Below are 23,690 nucleotides of genomic sequence, written 5' to 3'. Positions count from 1 at the left end.
GCTTGGTAGCCAGAGCTTGTTTCCGTTGGGCAGAGAAGCTCTTGGATGAGCCTGCGTTAGATAGGACTGGTTTGGTTCAGGACCTGGCCAAATTGGAGATGGGGTCTTCGTTTGTGGCGGACACCCTTTATGATTTGCTAAGGGCTTCGGCTAAGAATATGGCTCTGGCGGTGACGGCTCGCAGGGCTCTTTGGCTTAGGGGCTGGGTGGCAGATGCGGCCTCTAAAGCAAAGTTGTGTTCTCTACCTTTCAAAGGTTCTGTGTTGTTTGGAGAGGACTTGGATAAACTGATGAGTGGTCTTGGGGATACCAAGGTCTCACGGTTGCCGGAGTTACGGCCTAAGTCGGCTAGTCGAGGGGGTTCGGCTAGAGGTCGGTTTAAGGACGCGAGGCGGTACAGGCCGGGCAGATTTGTATCTCCTTCTAAAAGCCGGTTTTTCCAGCGGACGCAGTCCTTTCGAGGGGGTCGTCAAGGAGGTCGGGACTTCTCCGGAGGTGCCGGAAATGGTAATAAGTCCTCCTTATGAAGGTGTGCGGGTCCAGCCTCTGGTGAAGGTTGGGGCGCGACTTTGTTTTATCAGGGGTGGACCCAAATTATTTCAGATCAGTGGGTGCTGGAGGTCGTTCGCGACGGTTATGCGCTCGAGTTCGAGCACCCGCTGCCGGATCTATTTCTTCCCTCTCCTTGTCACTCTTGAGTCAAGTTAAAAGCTATTCAAGAGACTCTGGGTCGCTTAATCCAGTTGGGAGCTGTGGTACCCGTTCCTCAGCACGAGCAGGGAATGGGTTGTTATTCCATTTACTTTGTGGTGCCGAAGAAGGAGGACCAGGGTCGACCCATTTTAGATCTCAAGAGGGTCAATGGGGCGCTCAAGGTGCCATCCTTCCGCATGGAGACTCTGCGATCGATCATAGTGGCTGTTCGTCAGGGAGAATTTCTCACATCACTGGATCTCACGGAAGCATATCTGCACGTGCCGATTCGAGAGGCCCATCAGCGTTTCCTTCTTTTTGCTGTTTTAGGGAGGCACTTTCAGTTCTGTGCTCTGCCTTTTGGTTTGGCAGGGGCTCCACACACCTTCTCCAAGATAATGGTGGTGGTAGCAGCGGCTTTGCGGAGGCAGGGAATTCTGGTGCATCCGTATCTGGACGACTGGTTGATCCGGGCGAAGTCTCGGGCTCACAGTGTTGCGGCGACGGCTCAGGTGATCGCGTTTCTGGAATCGCTCGGATGGGTAGTGAATGTAGTCAAAAGCCAGTTGATCCCATCGCAGAGTCTGGAGTACTTGGGAGTGTGGTTCGACATGGCAGTGGGTAGTGTTTTTCTGCCGGATTCTCGGATCGCCTGTCTTCAGCAGCAGGTCCGGCTGTTAATGTTCGTTCAGAGTCCGACGGTTCGAATGTACCTTCGGGTTCTGGGCCTCATGGCAGCGACGATAGAGGTAGTACCATGGGCCAGGGCGCATATGCGTCTGCGTCAGGCGGTTCTGTTGTCCCGGTGGTCTCCCCAGGTACACAGTTTGGAGTTGCGGTTGCCATTGAGGGGGCTCCTCGGCACAGTCTCCAGTGGTGGCTGTGCTCGGCCCATCTGAAAAAGGGCATGCCGTTGGAACCTCCTCAGTGGGTGATTCTGGTAATGGATACCAGTCTGCTGGGCTGGAGAGCTCAGTGTCTCAGTCGGTCCGCGCAGGGGCGGTGGTCGACGGAGGACGATCAGTGGTCTATCAACCGGTTGGAGACAAGGGCGATTCGGCTAGCTCTGTTGGCGTTTCGCTCAAGTGTGGTCGGAAAGGCGGTAAGAGTCATGTCTGACAACGCTACATCAGTAGCGTATGTCAACCGGAAGGGCGGTACAAAGAGTCCGCGGTTGGCAATCAAGACGGCTCTGCTCATGAGTTGGGCGGAAAGGCATCTAGTGCAGATTTCGGCAGTGCACATGGCCGGGGTGGACAACATGAATGCTGATTTTCTAAGCAGACACATGTTGGACCCCGGAGAATTGTCTCTGCACCGGTTGGTGTTCGACCAGATAGTTCTAAAGTGGGGAATGCCAGTAGTGGATCTCATGGCATCGGCACAGAATGCTCAGGTTCCTCAGTATTTCACTCGGCGTCGGGATCCGCGAGCGGAAGGTATCGATGCGTTGGTCCTTCCGTGGCCTCAGCGGGTGTTGCTGTACGTGTTTCCCCCATGGCCCTTGATAGGTCGAGTCCTACAGAGGGTGGCATGTCATGCGGGTCCGGTGTTGTTGGTGGCTCCGAATTGGCCGCGTTGGCATGGTTCGGGGCTCTGATGCGCCTGTTAGAAGGCGAGCCTCTGCGGCTGGGGGCCTCAGTGCTGTTGTGTCAGGGTCCAATTGTCATGCAGGATCTGGCTCGGTTCTCTCTTACGGTGTGGCCCTTGAGAGGGAACGGTTGAGAAGGAAAGGGTTTTCTCCTCGGGTGATTCAGACGATGCTGCAGTCTTGCAAACGTTTGACGTCTTTGGCCTATGGGCGTGTGTGGCGCATATTTTGAAGATTGGTGTGGGGACCGGGCGTGTGTCCCTTTGACAGCTTCTGTGTTGTGCATTTTAGATTTCTTGCAGGATGGTTTTGAGAAGGGCTTTTCATTGTCATCTTTGAAGGTGCAGCTGACTGCTTTGGCGTGATTTCGGGGTAAGGTGCAGGGCAGGTCGGTTGCGTCTTCCCCGGATGTGGTCCGTTTTTTGAGGGGGGTGAAGTTGCTTTGTCCTCCTCAGTGGCCGGTAGTTCCTCAGTGGGATCTTAATATCGTTCTCGACTCTTTGGCGGGTTCTCCTTTTGAGCCCTTGGAGTCTTGTTCGATAAAAGATCTTCCTATGAAGGTGGTCTTTTTGGTAGCTATATCGTCGTCTCGCAGGATTTCGGAACTTCAGGCTCTTTCATATAGGCCTCCGTTTCTGTGGTTTTCTAAGGAAAAGGTTTCGCTGCGTCCAGTCCCTTCGTTTTTGCCTAAGGTGGTATCCTCCTTTCATGTCAATCAGGTGATTTTGTTGCCGGTCTTGGGGGACCGGACGGGGGATGCTTCTCAGCATCGTTTGGCGAAATTGGATGTGCACAGAGTACTGAAGGTTTACTTGCGCAGGTCGGAAGAATTCAGGTCTTCCGACAGGTTATTTGTCCTCCTTGGGGGGCCCAAGAAGGGAGCGGCTGCTTCTAAGGCATCTATAGCTTGGTGGTTGAAGGATGCCATCTCTTCGGCTTACATATTCCATGGCTGTACGGTGCCGGTGGGGCTCAAGGCACATTCCACTAGGGGGATGGCGGCTTCCTGGGCAGAGAGTAGTTTTGTTCCACCGGTGGACATTTGTAGAGCGGCGGCGTGGCCCTCCCTGCATTCTTTTGTCAAACATTACAGAGTGGATGTACAGGCAAGGGAGGATGCCAGTTTTGGAGCTGCAGTCCTGTCCTCTGGGCTTCGCAGGTCCCACCCTTAGATGTGTTTACTACTTTGGTACGTCCCAAGCGTCTTGAACAGTCTGGAGGATTGCTTAGGAAGGTGAAATTAGGCCTTACCTGCTAATTTTCTTTCCTCTAGATCCTCCAGACCGTTCAAGAGCCCACCCAGTGTATCGGACAGTTCAGTATGATATTTTCTTTAGACTTCAGTTGCTGATATTTCTAGTAGCTCCTGTGATTTGGGTCCTGGAGTTTTACTAAGGGTAGTTTGTGGTACCATTTGTGCCCATCTGCAGTTGAATTCCCCCGTCTTAAGGGGAGGAGATCTGAGTGTGGATTCAGTGGTTTTGTTTAGGTGGAGGTGTTTTGTTCCTCTGCTTTGTTACTGTTTTACTGGTTAGTAGAAGGTCTGCACAGGCTACTTGTATAAGAAGTTTTAGTGTTCTCAGTCTCCCTCTGCTGGTAGGAGTGCATAACCCAAGCGTCTTGAAAGGTCTGGAGGATCTAGAGGAAAGAAAATTGGCAGGTAAGGCCTAATTTCACCTTAAATACCATCACTTATATTCTGAGCCAATCAATTTCCTTATTGAGGCCGGGGGGAATTACCGTATTCCATGGGAAGATTAAGCGTTGCTCCTTTCTTAATAACATAAGGGAACGTTGCTCCCTCTCTCTATTTTAATTTGATTCAGGACCACAAAACATAGTTCCTGCACTTTGTGGTGCTTCTGTTCCCAATGGGACACTGGCAGGCATATTTTCAAAGCACTTAGCCTTCCAAAGTTCCATAGGTGTCTATAGAATTTTGGAAGGCTAAGTTCTTTGAAAATATGCCTCTAAGGGGGCTTCCATGCGTCCGGTGCGCAAGTTACTAATATGTTGGGCTATCCGTACCTTAATTTTACAGGGATAAGCTAGGAAAAAAGTAGCCCCCAAAGTTTTTACTGCTCTCATATCCAAAAAACCTTTTCCGTCTATCTTGAGTGGATCTAGTAACATCAGGAAATATCCATAACTTTTGGCCACAGAACTTTTGATGAGCATTCTTGAAGTACAACTTCAGAATAGCATTAAAATCTTGCTCAAATACAAATGAAACCAAATAGTGTAGCCCTATTTATTACTTCTGATAGCGAGTCCTCTAAAATCAAAGAAATTTCTCTTAATTCATTGAGTTTCTCCTCTTCCTGGGCCTGTTCCATCTCTATATAATAAAAGGCACCTCCAACGTTCCATGAAGCCTCAAGCCGGAAACTTGAGGCGCCAGAGATATCCGGTTTGGCCAGGAATGTCTGGCCCACCCTCGTGTCATAACGTCATGACGTCGAGGGCGGCGCTATGACAATCGACCAAACGTCATCTCCCTCTGACCCTCGGCGGCCATTTCCCACCAAGCATCGGCGACACGCGATCTGACTCCCCTTGCCCCTCGGCAGCCATTTCCCAACTCAGCAGGACTCCCATCGCCCCGCACAAACTCGGAGACACGGAGGGAGCGACGCAGGCAGGTAGCCTTGAACGTCAGACAGACGCAGGGAGCCTGCCTGCCTGCCTTCCTGAACGTGCCAGGACGCCAACACACGGAGGGGGGACCCCTGCGGCACACTCTTTCTCGAACACACACTCTCACACAGACAGTCTCACTCTCTCACACACTCGCACATTTACTCTGTCTCTCACACACTCACTCTCAAACATACACACTTCGATGAAAACCTTGCTAGCGCCCGTTTCATTGCTCTCAGAAATGGGCCTTTTTTACTAGTATCTTCATGAGACCCCCTTTGCTTCTTCTTCACAGGAAGGAAATATATCTTATTTATAGGAGGTATATTTTGAGAGGAAATCTTTAAATATTCAATGAGGTATTTCTTAAACAATTCTAAAGGAATTGGAAAATTTAGTATCCTCATATTCAAACGTCTGTTGTAATTTTCAAGTTGTTCTATTTTCTGATGTATAATCAAATTGTCTTTCATAACTGCTGACATGTTGTCCTTAATATTAGAAACATCAGTTTGAGATTTTTGTACCTGGTCATTAAAGTTCTGCTTTAATTTGTCCATTGACTTAGAGAGCTGTTCCACCATTAAAACAAGATTCGCTGTTTCCTGAGTTGACTTTGTAATCATAGAGTTCAATCTGTCAATTGCCTGCCAGAGGTTGAATGATAGGCAACAGAGAGTGGGGTTAAATGGGCAGTATTCACAATGGAGAAGGGTAGTTAGTGGGGTTCCTCAGGGGTCTGTGCTAGGACCACTGCTTTTTAATATATTTATAAATGATTTAGAGATGGGAGTAACTAGCGAGGTAATTAAATTTGCTGATGAGACAAAGTTATTCAAAGTTGTTAAATCGCGACAGGATTGTGAAAAATTACAAGAGGACCTTACGAGACTCGGAGACTGGGCGGCTAAATGGCAGATGATGTTTAATGTGAGCAATTGCAAGGTGATGCATGTGGGAAAAAAGAACCCGAATTATAGCTACGTCATGCAAGGTTCCACGTTAGGAGTTACGGACCAAGAAAGGGATCTGGGTGTCGTCGATAACACACTGAAACCTTCTGCTCAGTGTGCTGCTGCGGCTCGGAAAGCAAATAGAATGTTGGGTATTATTAGGAAAGGTATGGAAAACAGGTGTGAGGATGTTATAATGCCATTATATCGCTCCATGGTGCGACCGCACCTTTAGTATTGTGTTCAATTCTGGTCGCCGCATCTCAAGAAAGGTATAGTAGAATTGGAAAGGTGCAGCGAAGGGCGACTAAAATGATAGCGGGGGTGGGACGACTTCCCTATGAAGAAAGACTAAGGAGGCTGGGGCTTTTCAGCTTGGAGAAGAGACGGCTGAGGGGAGACATGATAGAGGTATATAAAATAATGAGTGGAGTGGAACAGGTGGATGTGAAGCGTCTGTTCACGCTTTCCAAAAATACTAGGACTAGGGGGCATGCGATGAAACTACAGTGTAGTAAATTTAAAACACATCTGAGAAAATTTTTCTTCACCCAACGCGGTTAGCTTGACAGAGTTTAAAAGGGGGTTAGACAGTTTCCTAAAGGACAAGTCCATAAACCGCTACTAAATGGACTTGGGAAAAATCCACAATTCTGGGAATAACATGTATAGAATGTTTGTACGTTTGGGAAGCTTGCCAGGTGCCCTTGGCCTGGATTGGCTGCTGTTGTGGACAGGATGCTGGGCTCGATGGACTCTTGGTCTTTTCCCAGTGTGGCATTACTTATGTACTTATGAGGGTATCTAGCGTAACCACCACGGGAGGGTTCAACAATCCCTTCCTGGCCAAGATCTCAGATACCGCCGCTGAGCACTCCGATGAAAAGCCATTACCACTTGTCCCAATCTGAGCGCCTTCCGCAGGTTTGGGGCCCGTCTTCTCTTCCCACGTCATGGTGGGGCATGGTGGTATTTCGGCTTCCGGAGGTGAAAGCGTTGGTTCATGTTCCTGAGGCGTTGAGGTTCCTCCCTCAGCGCTCAAAACAGAATCTCCTCTGGTATTAATCTGTGGGTACTGGAGTGTGAAGCTATCAAGGGTTTGCTGCTTCGGGGAAGAAGTAAGGGCAGGTAATGGTAAAGCCCTTACTATCCCCTTTCTTTTAGTATGAGGCATAATAGGAAGGCCAGAAAACAAAACCGAAGAAACTTTAGCAAGCTATTCTGAGCAACCTCACTCCTCACAGCATGTTGGCACCATCGTGGCCACCCTCCCTTCGTGTCCCTCAGTTTTTATACCAATCTCTCATCGGTCCTTTTAGTGACTTGATCCTGGAGGCTTGCTTTCTTGTTTTGGAGTTTGTTTGGGGTTTTTTTGTTTGTTTGCATTAGTACTAGTGTCTCAGGGCCTGTTTAGTTGAGGGGCCTTGTGTGCTCTATTGGCCCACTCCAACCTTATAGCCAGTCCTTCCTATGGGCTGTGACTTGTGAAATCCTCTGAAAAGCAGAATACTACTTTAGTTTTTCCCCCTAAATCCAATAGCCTATGAACTAGGTGGTTTGTCTATTCCTCTGTTTGGGACTGTTTCGTCTAACTTCTGCCTGATTTCTGCAGTTTCCACAGAGGTCCCCAGCCATAATAGCAATTTTGTCCCGTATTTCTGCTACGTTTTTTTATTAAAGCCTTTTAAACTATCTGGAAGCTCACTGATAAAAATGTGATCTTCCCATCCAACTTGGGCACCACTCTCACATGCTTCATATCCGTCCGTCTGTCCCCCCTCCCCCCCCCCCCCAAATAAAACCCCACACAGATTTACCCAATGCCATGTGTTACCACCCTTTGTGGTAACCACCCAGAGTGGCAGCCCTGCTGATGAGCCTGAGAATCTCACTTTTGAATAAACCATCTTCACCTGTGTCCTAATACTGAACCACACATTTGGTGATCACTGGATGCCAGATGATCTCCCATTGCAACACCAAAATAACTTCCCCCTTTATATGCACTAAGTCCAGTGTTGCCCCCTCCTGTATGGCTTCCTTTTACTAGTGGCTGGGACAATTCTTCCTGTGGAAAATCCAGGATCCTCTACTTCTAGGTGATACTGCAACCAGGATGTCCCAGTCAGCATCTGGCAAATTGAAGTCACTTTACATAATTCATAATGCCACCCTTTCGTAACGATCCTGTGAATTTCTTCATCTATATTTTTCTGCCTGCGAGCCCTGCAATTGGGTTGACTTTAGTATCATTTATTTTAATATTCAGCATCTGTCTTTCTACCCTGTACTTGCTGAATAGATTAGAGCGTGATATAACTGTATCCATGTACCATGTCTCTGACCAGCTATTAAAACCAAATCAACTTCTAGATCCAAAACTTGATTCCCCCTGTTATAGGCGTTAGTATACCTAGCTTTCCAAATGTTGCCCTTTTTACCATTTCTGTTTGTGTTTCATGTTGTAGTTACATGGGGACTTTGTTTACCTGTTCTCATTAATTCTAGACTAAAGCCCTCTTTAGTGGGTTAGCCAGCCTTAAATACAAGTTTGTGTGCAATGGGGCTGAACCAGGACTAAACCAATCTGTTCTGAAAGAATGGAATAATCTGGCACGGCTGCTTAGTTCAAAAGCATTGCCAGGTATAAGGAACCTAAGGAGCAGAATGCTGACATATTTGGCAGTGATAACCCAGAGAACTATTGAGTTTGCCTCAACTTGCATCCTTACTAGTGTGTAAATGCTGTCTGTGCAGTTACATAGCTGGGCAGGATAATTCTGTGGTGGAGATTCATTGGCAGTGTAAAATCTCTGAAAAGGGGACTGAAAGGAGCACTTGCTCTTATTGTCTATCCTTTCTGCTTATCATTCATAATTGTTTTGTCTCCTTTAATAAAACTGCACCATAAATTCCTTATGCCTAAAATTGTTGTGTATTGATGGTGCAGGAATATAAGTTACCAACTGAATTTTTTTTTCTCTAATGTGATGTTTCACTCATAAACATTTGCTTTTCAGATCGAGATCCTGGAGAAAACAGCTACTATTTATGAGGAAGACAAGCGTGCCTTACAGCACGAATTGGAAAGTAGTAACCAGAAACTACATCGGCAGCTCTCAGATAAGCGCAGGCTGGAGACGAGACTGCAGGGCATGATGACAGAGACTTCCATGAAGTGGGAGAAGGAATGCGTAAGTGTCCTATAGCACGAGACCTGCAGTGTCTGAGTACACATGCACCGTACCAAGGTTCTTGCCAGTGAGCATAGATATTTAAAAGAAACCCTTGCCTGCTGTACAGATTCACTGCCTAAACACAGCCAGTGCCTGTGGGCTGCCTTAGCAGGCTATAAATAAAATAGATCCAGCCCTAGGACCAGGCTGTTGTGCTGGGAAACTGTCTTTGAACACTTGACCAGTGGAAGACAAAATGCAGCAGCAGTGAATGGGAATAGCTTTGGCAAGAGAGGAGACCAGTGATGCAGTGCCATAGCTCAGAATCTAGGTACAAAAGGGCAGACATTGACTTAATGATTCTCAGATTAGATTTGCTGCTTCAGTTTGGATGTCGGACATCTTGGGCAAGTTTATATAGTCTACTTGCTTGCCCACTGCTCAACTTTTAGAGGTCTTTCACACTGCACCAGGCCCCAGTTTCATCCATGGATTCTTTCCAATTGTGTATCTGGAGAAAGCCAACCCAAAGAGATTCTGAACTATGACTGGGCTTGGTTCTGAGACACTTATTAGCTCTCAGCTCATTCTTTTCGTGAGTGCAGTTTAAGCTGTGATAAGAGCTGCCTATTACAGAAGGGAGATACTTTGGCTAATCTTGATTATAAACTTACATTCTAAATTAGTGTGATATTTGTAATCCCTGATTCCACCCATTGAAATAGGTGCTCCTAGTCCCATAATGCATCAGGATGTAGTTTTCAGAAATCCAGAACTGGCCCAAAATTTCCCTCCTGGAACTGGGTACTTGGCAGCTTTGTGTTCTGTATATTCTCTAGCTTCCAGTGACCTAAGTCTAATCTATCTTGCTAGACCTGTCCAGACAGGTGAGTTGTGTACCTCCCTACCAGCAGATAGTGGAGACAGAGAACACAGCTCTGCAATGATACAATCACCCTGTAAGAGACTGTGTTGCTAGCAGGAGTGGATTCCCTGGGCTTAATTGATCTGCAGGTAAGTTGCTCCCCAGTCCCATCTCCAGGGCAGTGGCATGTGAACCTTTCTCCCCTGGTGGAGAAGATGTCATTTGGTGGTGAGGTTCCAGGGGCAGGGGGTCTGGAGGTGCTGTCGTTGGTTTGGTTGAGTGGAGACTGAAATCATTCTGGCCCCCTGTCACTAGTGGGGCTGAGGCTGGGAGGTCGTTGGCCTTGTTTCTACCACTCCCTGGTGTGTCTGTGTGTGTGAGCCTCTACCCCCACTCTCTTCTGCAGCCTAGGCAGTAGTAGCAGGTTGGGAGCTTGTGCAGGCAGCTGGGCTCTCCACAAGAGTGCTGTTAGAGGCAGCTGGCTCTGTCTGCAGTGGCTGCCTGGTTTCAGGATGTGTGGTAGTGTAAAGCTCAGGCTTGGCAGGGAGGACCAGTGTTTTGAGCATGTTGGACGGTTCATGCAGCCACTGCTGTGGGTCCTGTAGCACAGATAAGAGCTGTGTTGCTCGAGTGTGGGTGTGTCCCTATTGTGATTGGACATGCAAAATTCGGGCCTGGCAGTTGCAGGAGATCTGGATATGAAGTCCACCTGTGGGAAGAGGTTCACACTAGAGAGTTGCACGGGGACAGAAATCTTAGCCATCCCCGCTGGAATCTTACCCATCCCCACCCGTCCCCGTAAGAATTTAATGGTACATAAAATAAAATTCCAGTCAGCTCCCTCAGTCTCTCTCTGGATTTGAGCCACAGCACTGTAGGCAAGGAAGGAACGGAAGTTGGAACACTCTGGTGCGCACATGTAAGACTTGTCTCCGATTCACTTGCACTGTGTGCTGAGAGGTCGCCACATGCATGCGCCAGTAGGTCAGGTGACATCTGATTCTCATGCCTGTGTCAGAGCTGAGGTCTGTGCACCAGCCTGGTAGCAAAGAGGATTAATAGTAACATAGTAAGTGACAGCAAATAGACCTGAACAGTCCATCCACTCTGCCAATAGTCACACTCATGATCAATTCATCATTAAATCAATGAGTGTGATATTATATACTTGATTATGGTCTTTCTTTCGTGAAATTACCCGTTTCCTTCTCTTGAATCCTGCTCAGCTGTACAATCCCTTTGTTTTCCTATTCTTCTGTTGAAGGGAATATGGTGTTGAAGTGTTTGTGTTCTCCTGGCTGCTCTTTTCCTTCTTCCTGGTGGAAGTCTTAGAAAGCAGGCTGCCTAAACAGACAGCCTTTTGCCTATTTTGTAGCACAGTTGTATTTCCATGGGTCACACTCTGGGTTTTTGAATTCTTAGCTTGAGAAGTTAACTGGCAGCCTATCTAGTGATGCAGCTCTCTCCACCATCTGCTGGCATCATTGCCTCCTTTTGCTTTTTGATTTAGTCTAGAGGATTCAAGAAAGGGAAATGAACAGATAAGACTAAACATCACCTTCTATTTTTCTGCTTTCCTCCTATGTAAACTGCTGCTGACTGACTTATATTAAGGGCCTCTTGGGGCTTGATAAGAACCTTTGGTGCTGTAAGAGGTGTTCTGATGCTGTAGTGCTTCCTACATAACTCCCCTCCTACACATCACCTTATGTCAGTTTTTCCTGTGTGCTAAGACCATTTTTACCACAGCCGATTTTCTATTTTTTCAGTTATGGTCATGCACTAATTCAAACTACCCTCAAAGAGTTTGAACTGCGTGCCTCATTCACTTTACTAAACCAGTATACTTTTAAATAACAGACCTCAAATCTCCTCAAATACACTAAGAATATCCACTATCATACATGGGAGTCCATTACTGTCATAGGTTCTTATATATATATTATATAAAGAAAGAGGAAGAAAAAAGAATCAGCATCAAAAACTTCCTTCCCATGGAGAAAATCGACTGATTCAAAAAAAAACCCAAACCTCTGAATAGATCAAAGTGAATGAATGCACAAACCCTAATACTCAATTAACAAAATCCAAAAAATTCAATCCAAATGGACCAAAAAGCTGGAATTCAGCAAAAAAAGCTTACTGCAATAAATGTCTATTTAAAAAGCATCAGAGGAATAAAGCCAGCAAAAACTGCTGCACATTTTATATAAAGTTCACTTAGCTGAAAAAGCGTCCACATGCCCGTCAAAATAGCTCCAACCGAGCCTGCTTCCACTGGTAATTCAACAGTCCCCGCTGAATGCTAGTTCCACGTGGTTTACTGGTTTACTAAAGTGAATGAGGCACAAAGGGGTAGCTTGTACATTTGTGTATAGTTTGAGGTCATGCACTAATGTTGCCATTAAAAAAATGAGCACTTCCTCCACGACCCTCCAGACCGGTCAAGACGCATGGGTTATGTCCTCCTACCAGCAGAGGGAGACTGAGAAACACTGAGCTTTTGAATACTGTATATATAACCTGTGCAGTACATCCACTAGCCAGTATTTTCTCAGTCTCAGCAGAGGTAGATGGACAGCCTGTGCAGTCTTCAATAGTCTGGTGAGGTAGTTTGATTATTCAGTTGAGGAGTTTCCTCTCTTATTGCCTAAGTTATTAGTTTAGACTACTCCCTGTACGTGGTAAAAAAAAAAAAAAAAAAAAAAGTGCTTCGGGGCCCTGGGTCCGGTGGGGCCCAGTTTTTCCCCCTGGGGTGTTACACCTGTGTTCAGGTCCCTCCCCCTGTGCTGCTCTCCTTGGAGATGCTGGCAGCGTTGTGCCTCGGCTGCTTTCTATGATTGTAGCCTTGAGAGCCCCCCACTTTTCAGCTGCCAGACAGAAAGAGAGAAAGGAAGAGAAATTGGGTGATATTTCTTTAAGAGCCGTCTGAGGCTTTATGTAGATAGGAACGGACGGCAGGTTCGTTTCCTATCGATAGCGAAAGAGAGCAGAGCGATTCTTGTTGGGGGGAAGCTGTGAGAGACAGCGTGTGCGCCGCTCAGCACAGCGGGTGGTGTGCTTCGAGGGCATGGCAGGCAAACTGCTCCGCTGTCGCGCGTGCTCGCGCCGAGGCATAGAAGCGCCGGGAGGCCAGTGCCGTTTGTGCGGCGAACCAAAGCAGGCCTCGCCGATGGCGGCACCCCCGGTGTTGGTTGCGGAGGCCCCAGCTAGTTCGGGGGCATCGGGGACAGCAGGAGCACCGGCAGGGACGGTTTCAACAAATTTAGTTTTGGCGGGAACGGCCGCCATTTTGGATTCCGCGCGTCCCGCGGAATCAGCTGTTTTTGGCCCTGCTGCTCCCGGATCGGCTCCGAAGGGGGTGCCTGAGGGTACAGGAGGCGTTGGTTTTCCTCCGGATTTTGTTTGGACCCTTTTTCAAGCCTGGAAGGCTGGTCCCCCATCTTTAGGGGAGGGGGCTAGTGCGGCGCTGGCGAAGAGGCCCCGGTTTGAGTGGGATGACGAGGAGGGGTTCTCCCCGGTAGGATCCGAAGGTGTTTTCAGTGATATTGGGGACCCTGAGGGGCTTGAGGGGCCTCAGGATCAGGAGTTGGTGGTCCCGGGGGAGGATCCCTCTGTAGTGCGGATTTTTCACAGGGAGGAGCTTGCGGAGCTCATTGAGCAGATTTCTTCCACCCTCAAGTTTGATCAGCCAGAGGCGGTTTTGGGGGAGGTTAGACAGGTGGATCCCTTGGTGAAGGGGATTCAGCGGCAGGCTAGGTCCTTTCCCATGAATAAGGACATCCGGGATATGGTGTTTCAAGAGTGGCATTCGCCGGATTCTCCCTGTAAAGTGTCTAAAGCTATGTCGAGACTGTACCCGCTCCCACAGGAAGATAGAGATACCTTTAAGGCTCCCACAGTGGATGCAGTGGTGACAGCAGTTACAAAAGCCACGGCTATACCGGTGGACGGGGGGACTGCTCTCTGTGATCCCCAGGATAGGAGACTTGAGTCCTTCCTCAAGCGGAGTTTTGATCTGTCGGCCCTGGCCCTGCAAGCCTCGATTTGTGGGGGGCTAGTTGCGCGGGCGTGTTTCCGTTGGGCCGAGAAACTGCTGGATGATTCGGTGGAGGTTGGGACCTCAGGGGTACAGGAATTGGCCAAATTGGAAATGGGATCGTCCTTTTTGGCTGATGCGCTTTATGATTTGCTCCGTGCTTCGGCCAAGAATATGGCTATGCTGGTGGGGGCACGTAGGGCACTGTGGTTGCGAGGTTGGGTCGCTGACGCGGCCTCCAAAGCTAAGCTTTGTTCGCTTCCTTTTAAGGGGTCCATGCTGTTTGGGGAGGATTTGGATAAGTTGGTGCGTGGACTCAGCGATGCCAAGGCCCCTCGGCTTCCGGATTTTCGTCCAAAAGGGGCGTCCAGGGGTACTTCCTCCCGAGGCAGGTTTAAGGAGGCTCGCCGGTATAGGCCCGGGAGGACTAGTGGGCCCTTTAGAGGTCGGTTCTTTCAGCGAACTCAGTCCTTTCGGGGGAATCGGCGCGGAGGGCGCGATTTTTCCGCGGGAGGACAGGTTTCGGGGCGTAGTTCGCAATGAAGGTGTTCGGGCCCAGGCTCTGGTTCGGGTAGGGGCTCGGCTGAGTCTGTTTTACCAGGACTGGGCCCAAATCACATCGGATCAGTGGGTCCTCGAAGTGGTGCGAGACGGGTACGCTCTGGAGTTCGACGGCTCGCCTCCCGAAAGGTTTCTGGAGTCCCCTTGTCATTCAAGGCTCAAGCGGGCAGCGGTGCGAGACACTCTGGCTCGTCTGATCAGTCTGGGGGCGGTGGTACCTGTTCCCGCCGCTCAACGCCGCTTGGGCTGCTATTCAATTTATTTTGTAGTCCCAAAGAAGGAGGACGCCTTTCGGCCTATCTTAGATCTGAAGGCAGTCAATGCGGCTCTCAGAGTCCCCTCTTTTCGCATGGAGACATTGAGGTCGGTCATTGTCGCGGTGCAGGAGGGGGAGTTTCTCACGTCCTTGGATCTGACGGAGGCTTATCTACACATCCCCATTCGGGCCGCTCATCAGCGATTTCTGCGCTTTGCGGTTTTGGGAAAGCATTTTCAGTTTTGTGCTCTGCCTTTCGGTTTAGCAACGGCTCCTCGAACCTTTTCCAAGATCATGGTGGTAGTGGCGGCAGCCTTGCGGAAGCAGGGGATTCTGGTGCACCCGTACCTGGACGATTGGTTGATTCGGGCCAAGTCCCAGTCGGAGAGCGAGGTGTCTACTGCTCGAGTGGTGCAGTTTCTTCAGTCTCTGGGCTGGGTAGTGAACTTTGGCAAGAGTCACCTGGTGCCGTCGCAGTCGCTGGAGTACCTGGGGGTTCTATTCGATACCAGGAACGGTCGGGTCTTCCTGCCGGGCCCCCGAATTCGCAAGTTGCAGGGTCAGATTCGTCTATTTATGTCAGAGGCGGCTCCGACGGCCCGGGAGTATCTGCAAGTCCTGGGGTTAATGGCGGCCACCATAGAGGTAGTTCCGTGGGCTCGGGCGCATATGCGGCAGTTGCAGTCAGCTCTTCTTCGTCGGTGGGCGCCCCTGTCGCAGGAGTTGGATGTCCGCCTTCAGCTGCCGGTAGCCCCACGCCTCAGTCTCCAGTGGTGGCTAGATCCAGGCAATCTGGAAAAGGGAATGCCGTTGGAGGCTCCGCAGTGGGTGGTTCTCGTCACAGACGCCAGTCTTCAGGGCTGGGGAGCTCATTGTCTCGGTCAGGTAGCTCAAGGACGCTGGTCTCAGGTAGAAGCTCAGTGGTCCATCAATCGTCTGGAAACCAGGGCCATTCGACTAGCGCTTCAGGCGTTTCAAAGTGTGCTGATGCAGAAAGCAGTCAGGGTGTTTTGCGACAACGCCACCGCCGTGGCTTATGTCAACCGTCAGGGGGGCACAAAGAGTCAGGCGGTCGCGGAGGAGGCGGCGCTGTTGTGTCAATGGGCGGAGGTCCATCTGCTAGCGCTCTCCGCGGCGCATGTGGCTGGAGTAGACAACGTGGAGGCAGATTACCTAAGCAGGCATGCTCTAGACCCCGGAGAGTGGTCGCTTCATCGGTCGGTGTTCAATCGCATTGTGGCGGTCTGGGGACTTCCCGTGATGGACCTGATGGCAACGGCCCGCAATACTCAGGTTCAGAGGTTTTTCAGTCGTCGGAGGGATCCTCGGGCGGAAGGCATAGATGCGCTTCTAATGCCGTGGCCGCAGGAGTTACTGTATGTGTTTCCCCCATGGCCGTTGGTCGGTCGGGTGATTCAGCGCATCGCTCGGCACCCCGGACGAGTGATCTTGTTAGCCCCGAATTGGCCACGTCGGCCGTGGTACGGAGATCTGGTGCGGTTGGCGATAGCGGATCCTCTGCCATTGTCAGATTCAGGGGTGTTGTGTCAGGGACCGATAGTTATGCCAGATCCGGATCGGTTCTCGCTTACGGCCTGGCTCTTGAGAGGCACAGGTTAAGGAAGAAAGGTTTTTCGTCCAGAGTGATTGATACAATGTTGAGCTCGCGTAGGCAGTCCACTTCGTTGGCGTATGTCCGGGTCTGGAGAGTATTTGAGCATTGGTGTGCAGTTAGGCAGGTTCTTCCCTTTCGGGCGTCGGTGACAGATGTCTTGGAGTTTTTACAGGATGGTATGGACAGGGGTTTGGCCTTGTCCTCTTTGAAGGTGCAGGTGGCGGCTTTGTCGTGTTTCCGTGGGAAGCTCCAGGGAAAGTCGTTAGCTTCTAGTCCTGATGTGGTTCGTTTTTTGAAGGGGGTTAAGTTACTGCGCCCGCCCCGGCGGCGGTTGGTGCCTCCGTGGGATTTGAATCTCGTTTTGGAGGCTTTGGTGAGGCCGCCGTTTGAGCCCTTGGTTTCTGTTTCAGATAAGGATCTGTCCCTAAAGACGGTGTTCTTGGTGGCTATTACTTCAGCCCGTCGAGTGTCAGAACTTCAGGCTTTGTCGTGTAGAGAGCCCTTTTTGGTTTTTTCTAAGGAGAAGGTTTCGTTGCGCCCGGTGCCGTCCTTTGTGCCCAAGGTGGTTTCAGAGTTTCATGTGAATCAAGTGATTTCTTTGCCAGTGTTGGGTGACTTTGCGGGGGATGCGGAGCAGCGTCGACTGGCCAAGTTGGATGTGCGTAGAGTCTTGCGCTGTTACGTTTCCAGAACTCGACACTATAGGCTTTCTGATCGTTTGTTCGTTCTCCATGGTGGTGCAAGAAAGGGCGCGGCAGCTTCCAAAGCTACGATAGCTAGATGGTTGAAGGAGTCCATTGCTTCGGCGTATTTGCTGAAGGGCCGCGTGGTCCCTAAGGAATTTTCGGCTCATTCTACCAGGGGAGTGGCGACCTCCTGGGCGGAGAGTAGTATGATTCCTCCGTTAGATATTTGTCGAGCGGCGGTTTGGTCGTCATTGCATTCCTTTGTTAAACATTACAGGATTGATGTGCATGCCAAGGATGAGGCAGGTTTTGGGGCTGCAGTGTTGACCTCTGGCCTACGTGGATCCCGCCCTTAGGATCTTACTGCTTGGGTACGTCCCATGCGTCTTGACCGGTCTGGAGGGTCGTGGAGGAAGGTGAAATTAGATCTTACCTGCTAATTTTCTTTCCTCTAGACCCTCCAGACCGGTCAAGGCCCGCCCTGTCTGTACTGTAGGCCAGGAGGTCGGTTTGTCTGTTGTTCTATCTTGGCAGCTGTTGAGTGTGGTTTCTATGGTTTCAGACTTTGTTTGTATAAGTCTGGTCAGGTGTGACCGTGTTTATTAGTCCACCTGTGGAAGCACACACAATTCAAAGGACACAATGAAAGATATGAAGACAGTGTCCAGTTGACAGTGACCACGTACGGGGTTGTTAGTTCTAGTTGATGTTTTTGGTTTCTCTGCTTTGTCAGGGTTATACTGGCTAGTGGATGTACTGCACAGGTTATACAGTGGGGGAAATAAGTATTTGATCCCTTGCTGATTTTGTAAGTTTGCCCACTGACAAAGACATGAGCAGCCCATAATTGAAGGGTAGGTTATTGGTAACAGTGAGAGATAGCACATCACAAATTAAATCCGGAAAATCACATTGTGGAAAGTATATGAATTTATTTGCATTCTGCAGAGGGAAATAAGTATTTAATCCCTCTGGCAAACAAGACCTAATACTTGGTGGCAAAACCCTTGTTGGCAAGCACAGCGGTCAGACGTCTTCTGTAGTTGATGATGAGGTTTGCACACATGTCAGGAGGAATTTTGGTCCACTCCTCTTTGCAGATCATCTCTAAATCATTAAGAGTTCTGGGCTGTCGCTTGGCAACTCGCAGCTTCAGCTCCCTCCATAAGTTTTCAATGGGATTAAGGTCTGGTGACTGGCTAGGCCACTCCATGACCCTAATGTGCTTCTTCCTGAGCCACTCCTTTGTTGCCTTGGCTGTATGTTTTGGGTCATTGTCGTGCTGGAAGACCCAGCCACGACCCATTTTTAAGGCCCTGGCGGAGGGAAGGAGGTTGTCACTCAGAATTGTACGGTACATGGCCCCATCCATTCTCCCATTGATGCGGTGAAGTAGTCCTGTGCCCTTAGCAGAGAAACACCCCCAAAACATAACATTTCCACCTCCATGCTTGACAGTGGGGACGGTGTTCTTTGGGTCATAGGCAGCATTTCTCTTCCTCCAAACACGGCGAGTTGAGTTCATGCCAAAGAGCTCAATTTTTGTCTCATCTGACCACAGCACCTTCTCCCAATCACTCTCGGCATCATCCAGGTGTTCACTGGCAAACTTCAGACGGGCCGTCACATGTGCCTTCCGGAGCAGGGGGACCTTGCGGGCACTGCAGGATTGCAATCCGTTATGTCGTAATGTGTTACCAATGGTTTTCGTGGTGACAGTGGTCCCAGCTGCCTTGAGATCATTGACAAGTTCCCCCCTTGTAGTTGTAGGCTGATTTCTAACCTTCCTCATGATCAAGGATACCCCACGAGGTGAGATTTTGCGTGGAGCCCCAGATCTTTGTCGATTGACAGTCATTTTGTACTTCTTCCATTTTCTTACTATGGCACCAACAGCTGTCTCCTTCTCGCCCAGCGTCTTACTGATGGTTTTGTAGCCCATTCCAGCCTTGTGCAGGTGTATGATCTTGTCCCTGACATCCTTAGACAGCTCCTTGCTCTTGACCATTTTGTAGAGGTTAGAGTCTGACTGATTCACTGAGTCTGTGGACAGGTGTCTTTCATACAGGTGACCATTGCCGACAGCTGTCTGTCATGCAGGTAACGAGTTGATTTGGAGCATCTACCTGGTCTGTAGGGGCCAGATCTCTTACTGGTTGGTGGGGGATCAAATACTTATTTCCCTCTGCAGAATGCAAATAAATTCATATACTTTCCACAATGTGATTTTCCGGATTTAATTTGTGATGTGCTATCTCTCACTGTTACCAATAACCTACCCTTCAATTATGGGCTGCTCATGTCTTTGTCAGTAGGCAAACTTACAAAATCAGCAAGGGATCAAATACTTATTTCCCCCACTGTATATACAGTATTCAAAGCTCAGTGTTTCTCAGTCTCCCTCTGCTGGTAGGAGGACATAACCCATGCGTCTTGACCGGTCTGGAGGGTCTAGAGGAAAGAAAATTAGCAGGTAAGATCTAATTTCACCTTTCTGACACCTCTTTCATAGGTAGAAAGGGTCCATTTCTAATCCTGCACTAAGCAGCATGCAGTAATATAGGTGTATTAACTGATTAGTTCATGTGCTAGTGCTTATTGCAGCTTAGAAGAATGGCCCCTTAGAGAGTTAGAAATGTACCAGTGGGGATGGGAATTGATCTGATTTTGTGTTGTATGTGTTAAATGATTTTATTGTATATGTTAGGCTTTGTAGCCACTTTGTGCACTCATGGAGCAAAAAGGTGGATATGTTTAAAATTAAATCAACCAAAAAAAAAGCCTGACAACTTAGCACTGGGCTCCTGAGCAAAGTGCCAGCTCCAACTTTAATTGTTTTTGGCCATTTTTTTGTCCACTGAAAATAACCAAACAAAAGTTCAAAGTGGATTACAATAATAAAATACAGTGCAATAAAAATTATGAAAAAAATACAATCAAGATAAAATAAGTACAGTGCAACCAGTAAATCATAAAAAGTAGCAAATAAGTTTGAAAAAGATCTGTATGATTCATAATTATTTCTGAAATAACTAGGTCTTTAATGCCTGATCAAAGGATATATATGCTGAAGCTGGAGTCAATCAGGCAACTTGTTCCAAAGGCATGTGGCTATATAACAGTCTTGTCATAATATGATCATTTATTTGGTTTACATATTGCCATTCTTTAGGCAGTTTATTGGACTGGAGGAGTAGCCTAGTGGTTAACGCAGCGGACTTTAATCCCGGGGAACTGGGCTCAATTCCCATCGCAGCGCCTTGTGACCCTGGGCAAGTCGCTTAACCCTCCATTGTCCCAGGTACAAATAAGTACCTGTATATAATATGTAAACCGCTTTGAAAGTAGTTGGAAAAACCACAGAAAGGTGGTATATTAAGTCCCATTCCCTTTCCCCTCTTCTAAGAAAATAACAATAGAAATATGTTTATCCTGAAGAACAAGGATTACATAGCTGGCAAGCACTCCTCCTGATTGAGCTGCTTTTAAAATTAAATGCACTTTACTCTTGTTACCCCCTTCCCCTTGTGCCTTGCAGGAGCGTCGTGTGGCAGCAAAGCAGTTGGAAATGCAGAACAAGCTCTGGGTCAAAGATGAGAAGCTAAAGCAGCTGAAAGCCATTGTCACAGAAACGAAGAATGAAAAGCCAGAGCGGCCAGCACGAGAGAGAGATCGGGAAAGGGAGCCAAAGGTCGTCGTGCGATCGACATCTCCCACCCCAGTACCTGTATGTTATGCTCCATCTGTGCATGAGTCATGGCTAGTGGGAAAAGGCTTAGGAAGCACCCTTACAGCAGTGTAGGTGGGAATGCCAAGCCTAATTGTAGGAGAATTCTGTTAGTTTTGTTGCTCATGCATTCCTTTGTAACCATCTGATCTGTTTGAGATTCACCTTCTCATTCAGGCTGACTAGTTTATACAGAAAATTCTACTGTTTTGGAACCTCCTGATCTTACAGGGAGCCCCTCTTAGTAGCAAAACCTTTGAGTTGTCTGCAGTGGCAGCTTTTTGGGAGAAGCCACTGTCTGTTTTCTGGCTTACTTTCACTATAGTTGTTGCATGTGTGTTCATTAACCTTTCTCCAATTTCTTTAGTTCTTCGATAACTGTGTTCCTCAGCTCCCTAGCAGCCAGCCTCTGACCCAGCCACAGCCTCACAGGCGTTCCAACTCGTGTAGCAGTATATCCGTGGCTTCCTGCATCTCGGAATGGGAGCAGAAAACACCTCGTACCAGTAGACAGCAGGAATCTGAGCCTGTTAGAACTTATAATGCACAGGAGAGAAGGCGAGGGATGTGCTGGACCGGTGCCAGCGAGGTACCCACCTATATGAAAGGGGTAGACATAGAAGAGGATCCCAGTTCTAGGGTTAGTGTTACTTTCAGCAGATTAATAACCAACGTACCTTTAGCAATGAGTGCTTTAATGCACAGCATCATGCAGTTCATGAAAAAGCCTAAGAACACTGATGGAAAACGGAGCAATCTGATTAATTAATAGTGAGCATTAAAATGCAGGCTGTGTGAGTAAAATTTTAGGGGGCCCATTAGTTTGCACTCCAGCCAATTCCCAGTACACCTGACATGCAATGTGTCAAAAGTGTGTAAGAGCAGTCCTATGCTGCATGTCTCATACTATGTTAATCCTTTAATAAAAATCTATTCTCAGTAAGACTTAGGAAATCTAAAATCTGCCAACAAAAGGCATTTACAACTTTAAATAATGGAACTGCCATCCTGTGTCTTCTGAATTTTCTCAAAGTATTGTGAGATAAACTCAACCATTCCTTATGAGCCCTCCAAGACCAGTCCAGACAGACGTGTGAGTTATGCATGTCTACCAGCAGGTGGAGACTGAGAACTGTATAAGAATGCTATGCAGCCCCTCTTAGCCAGTATTTCTCAGTCTCACAGTAGATGGTAGATGTGCAGTCTGAGTCAGTCTGGCAGGCCCTGGGGGTGGGGGGGGGGGGGCTCTTTGGGGTTTTATCTTCCTTATTTTCTCTCTGCCCCTTATTTTTGTTCCTATTGGGGGTGGGGGGAGAGAAATTCAATCTTACCTGCATAAGTGTTGCCATACTGGAACAGACCGAAGGTCCTTCAAGCCCAGTATCCTGTTTCCAACAGTGGCCAATCCAGGTCACAAGTACCTGGCAAGATCCCAAAACAGTACAATATATTTTATGCTGTTTATCCTAGAAATAAGCAGTGGATTTTCCCAAGTCCATTTTAATAATGGCTTATGGACTTTTCTTTTAGACAGCTATCCAACCCTTTTTTAAACCCCACTAAGCCAACTGCTTTTACCACATTCTTTGGCAACGAATCCAGAGTTTAATTACACATTGAGTGAAGAAATATTTTCTCCAATTTGTTTTAAATTTACTACTTTGTAGCTTCATTGCATGCCCCCTAGTCCTAGTATTTTTGGAAAGTGTAAACAAGTGATTCATGTCTACCCGTTCCACTCCACTCATTATTTTATTATCCTTTATCATATCTTCCCCAAGCCAAAGAGCCCAATCCATTTCAGCCTTTCCTCATAGGGAAGTATCCCATCCCCTTTTAAAATTTTCATTGTCCTTCTCTGTACATTCCCCCCCCCCCCGTTTATTTGTAATTTTCCTTAGCATCCCTCTGGACCGGCCCAAGATTGGACTGATGGGTTGTGCTTGCCTTTCAGCAGGTGGAGACTGAGAAAAAACTCTGACTCTAGAGAGCCAATAAGAGCCCTGGTCACGTGACCCTAGCCTCAGTATTTTCTCACTCCCAGCAGGTAGGAAGTGAGCCCATTAGTCTCTCTTTCTTAGTTTACAGCCTTTTTCTTCTGTTTTCATTTTTCTGTGCCACAGGAATTCTTTGAGGCTTGTTAGAAAATTTCAGCTTTATTAGCTTTCAGCCTCAGGAGTTCTTCACTCGGGTCCCTCCCCCTGGGTCCCTCCCCCTCTTCCTCCCCACCTCCCTTCTATTAATTAAATTTCTAAGGGAAGGGTTCCCCTTTTGACTAGCAAAGGGGTATTACCTTTGGGAGAGGCAGCCAGGATAAAAAAATAAATAAAGAGACGCAGTGCTTCCCCATTACTCTAAGGAGCAGTCGCTCTGTTTAGTGTTCTGGGTGTCTGTGTTGTGTAGCTGCTCAGCTGGTTAAAAAGAAAAAGGGAAAGGTTTCTTCTTCTTGCTCTTACCTTCCGTTTTCGTGGGTGTATTTTTTTTATTAGCGCTATTTGGGTCGACAGAGCGGGGCCTTGTTTTTAAAAAAAAAGAAAAAGAAGATTTAGGCATGAACCGCCATGTCTGAGAAGCTCAGGCGATGCGCTGTCTGCCAGCGTCAGGGGGTTTCCTCTTCAGGCGCTTGTAAGTTCTGTACGGCGCTGGTGGGAGCATCAGGCCCTGCTCTCCCTTCGTCTTCGGGAGCTCAGTGGTCGGTTCAGGGTTCCTCACTGTCACGGTTGGCTCCAGTAGTTACGGAGGGGTCAGGCGCGCCTCTGGAGGCCACTCCAGTAAATCTGCTGCGAACAGTGGCCATTTTGATTCCCGCTCCGTCGTCGCCGTCGCATGCACAGACTACAGCTCTAACTGTCACAAATTCTGATACTTTTAGTTCAGGAGCTCTGGTA

At 48.3% G+C, this 23,690-nt stretch overlaps 1 protein-coding gene across 12 annotated transcripts in view; it reads left to right on the top strand.

The window, feature by feature from the left end:
* LOC115458851 (kinesin-like protein KIF23) overlaps positions 1-23,690 on the top strand; it is a 222,104-nt gene that overhangs the window by 159,113 nt on the left and 39,301 nt on the right. For 6 of the 12 annotated variants that reach the window (XM_030188680.1, XM_030188687.1, XM_030188679.1 and 3 more), the window contains 3 exons: positions 8,898-9,071; positions 20,614-20,802; positions 21,170-21,442. In XM_030188680.1, coding sequence (XP_030044540.1) covers positions 8,898-9,071; positions 20,614-20,802; positions 21,170-21,442 — 636 coding nt within the window. The remainder of the gene's footprint in view (positions 1-8,897; positions 9,072-20,613; positions 20,803-21,169; positions 21,443-23,690) is intronic. The other 6 variants (XM_030188685.1, XM_030188686.1, XM_030188683.1 and 3 more) reach the window with 3 other exon arrangements.

Source organism: Microcaecilia unicolor, unplaced genomic scaffold (assembly GCF_901765095.1).
Source record: "Microcaecilia unicolor unplaced genomic scaffold, aMicUni1.1, whole genome shotgun sequence".
Taxonomy (NCBI): Eukaryota; Metazoa; Chordata; class Amphibia; order Gymnophiona; family Siphonopidae; genus Microcaecilia; species Microcaecilia unicolor.
This window is presented reverse-complemented; position numbering and strand designations above follow the sequence as displayed.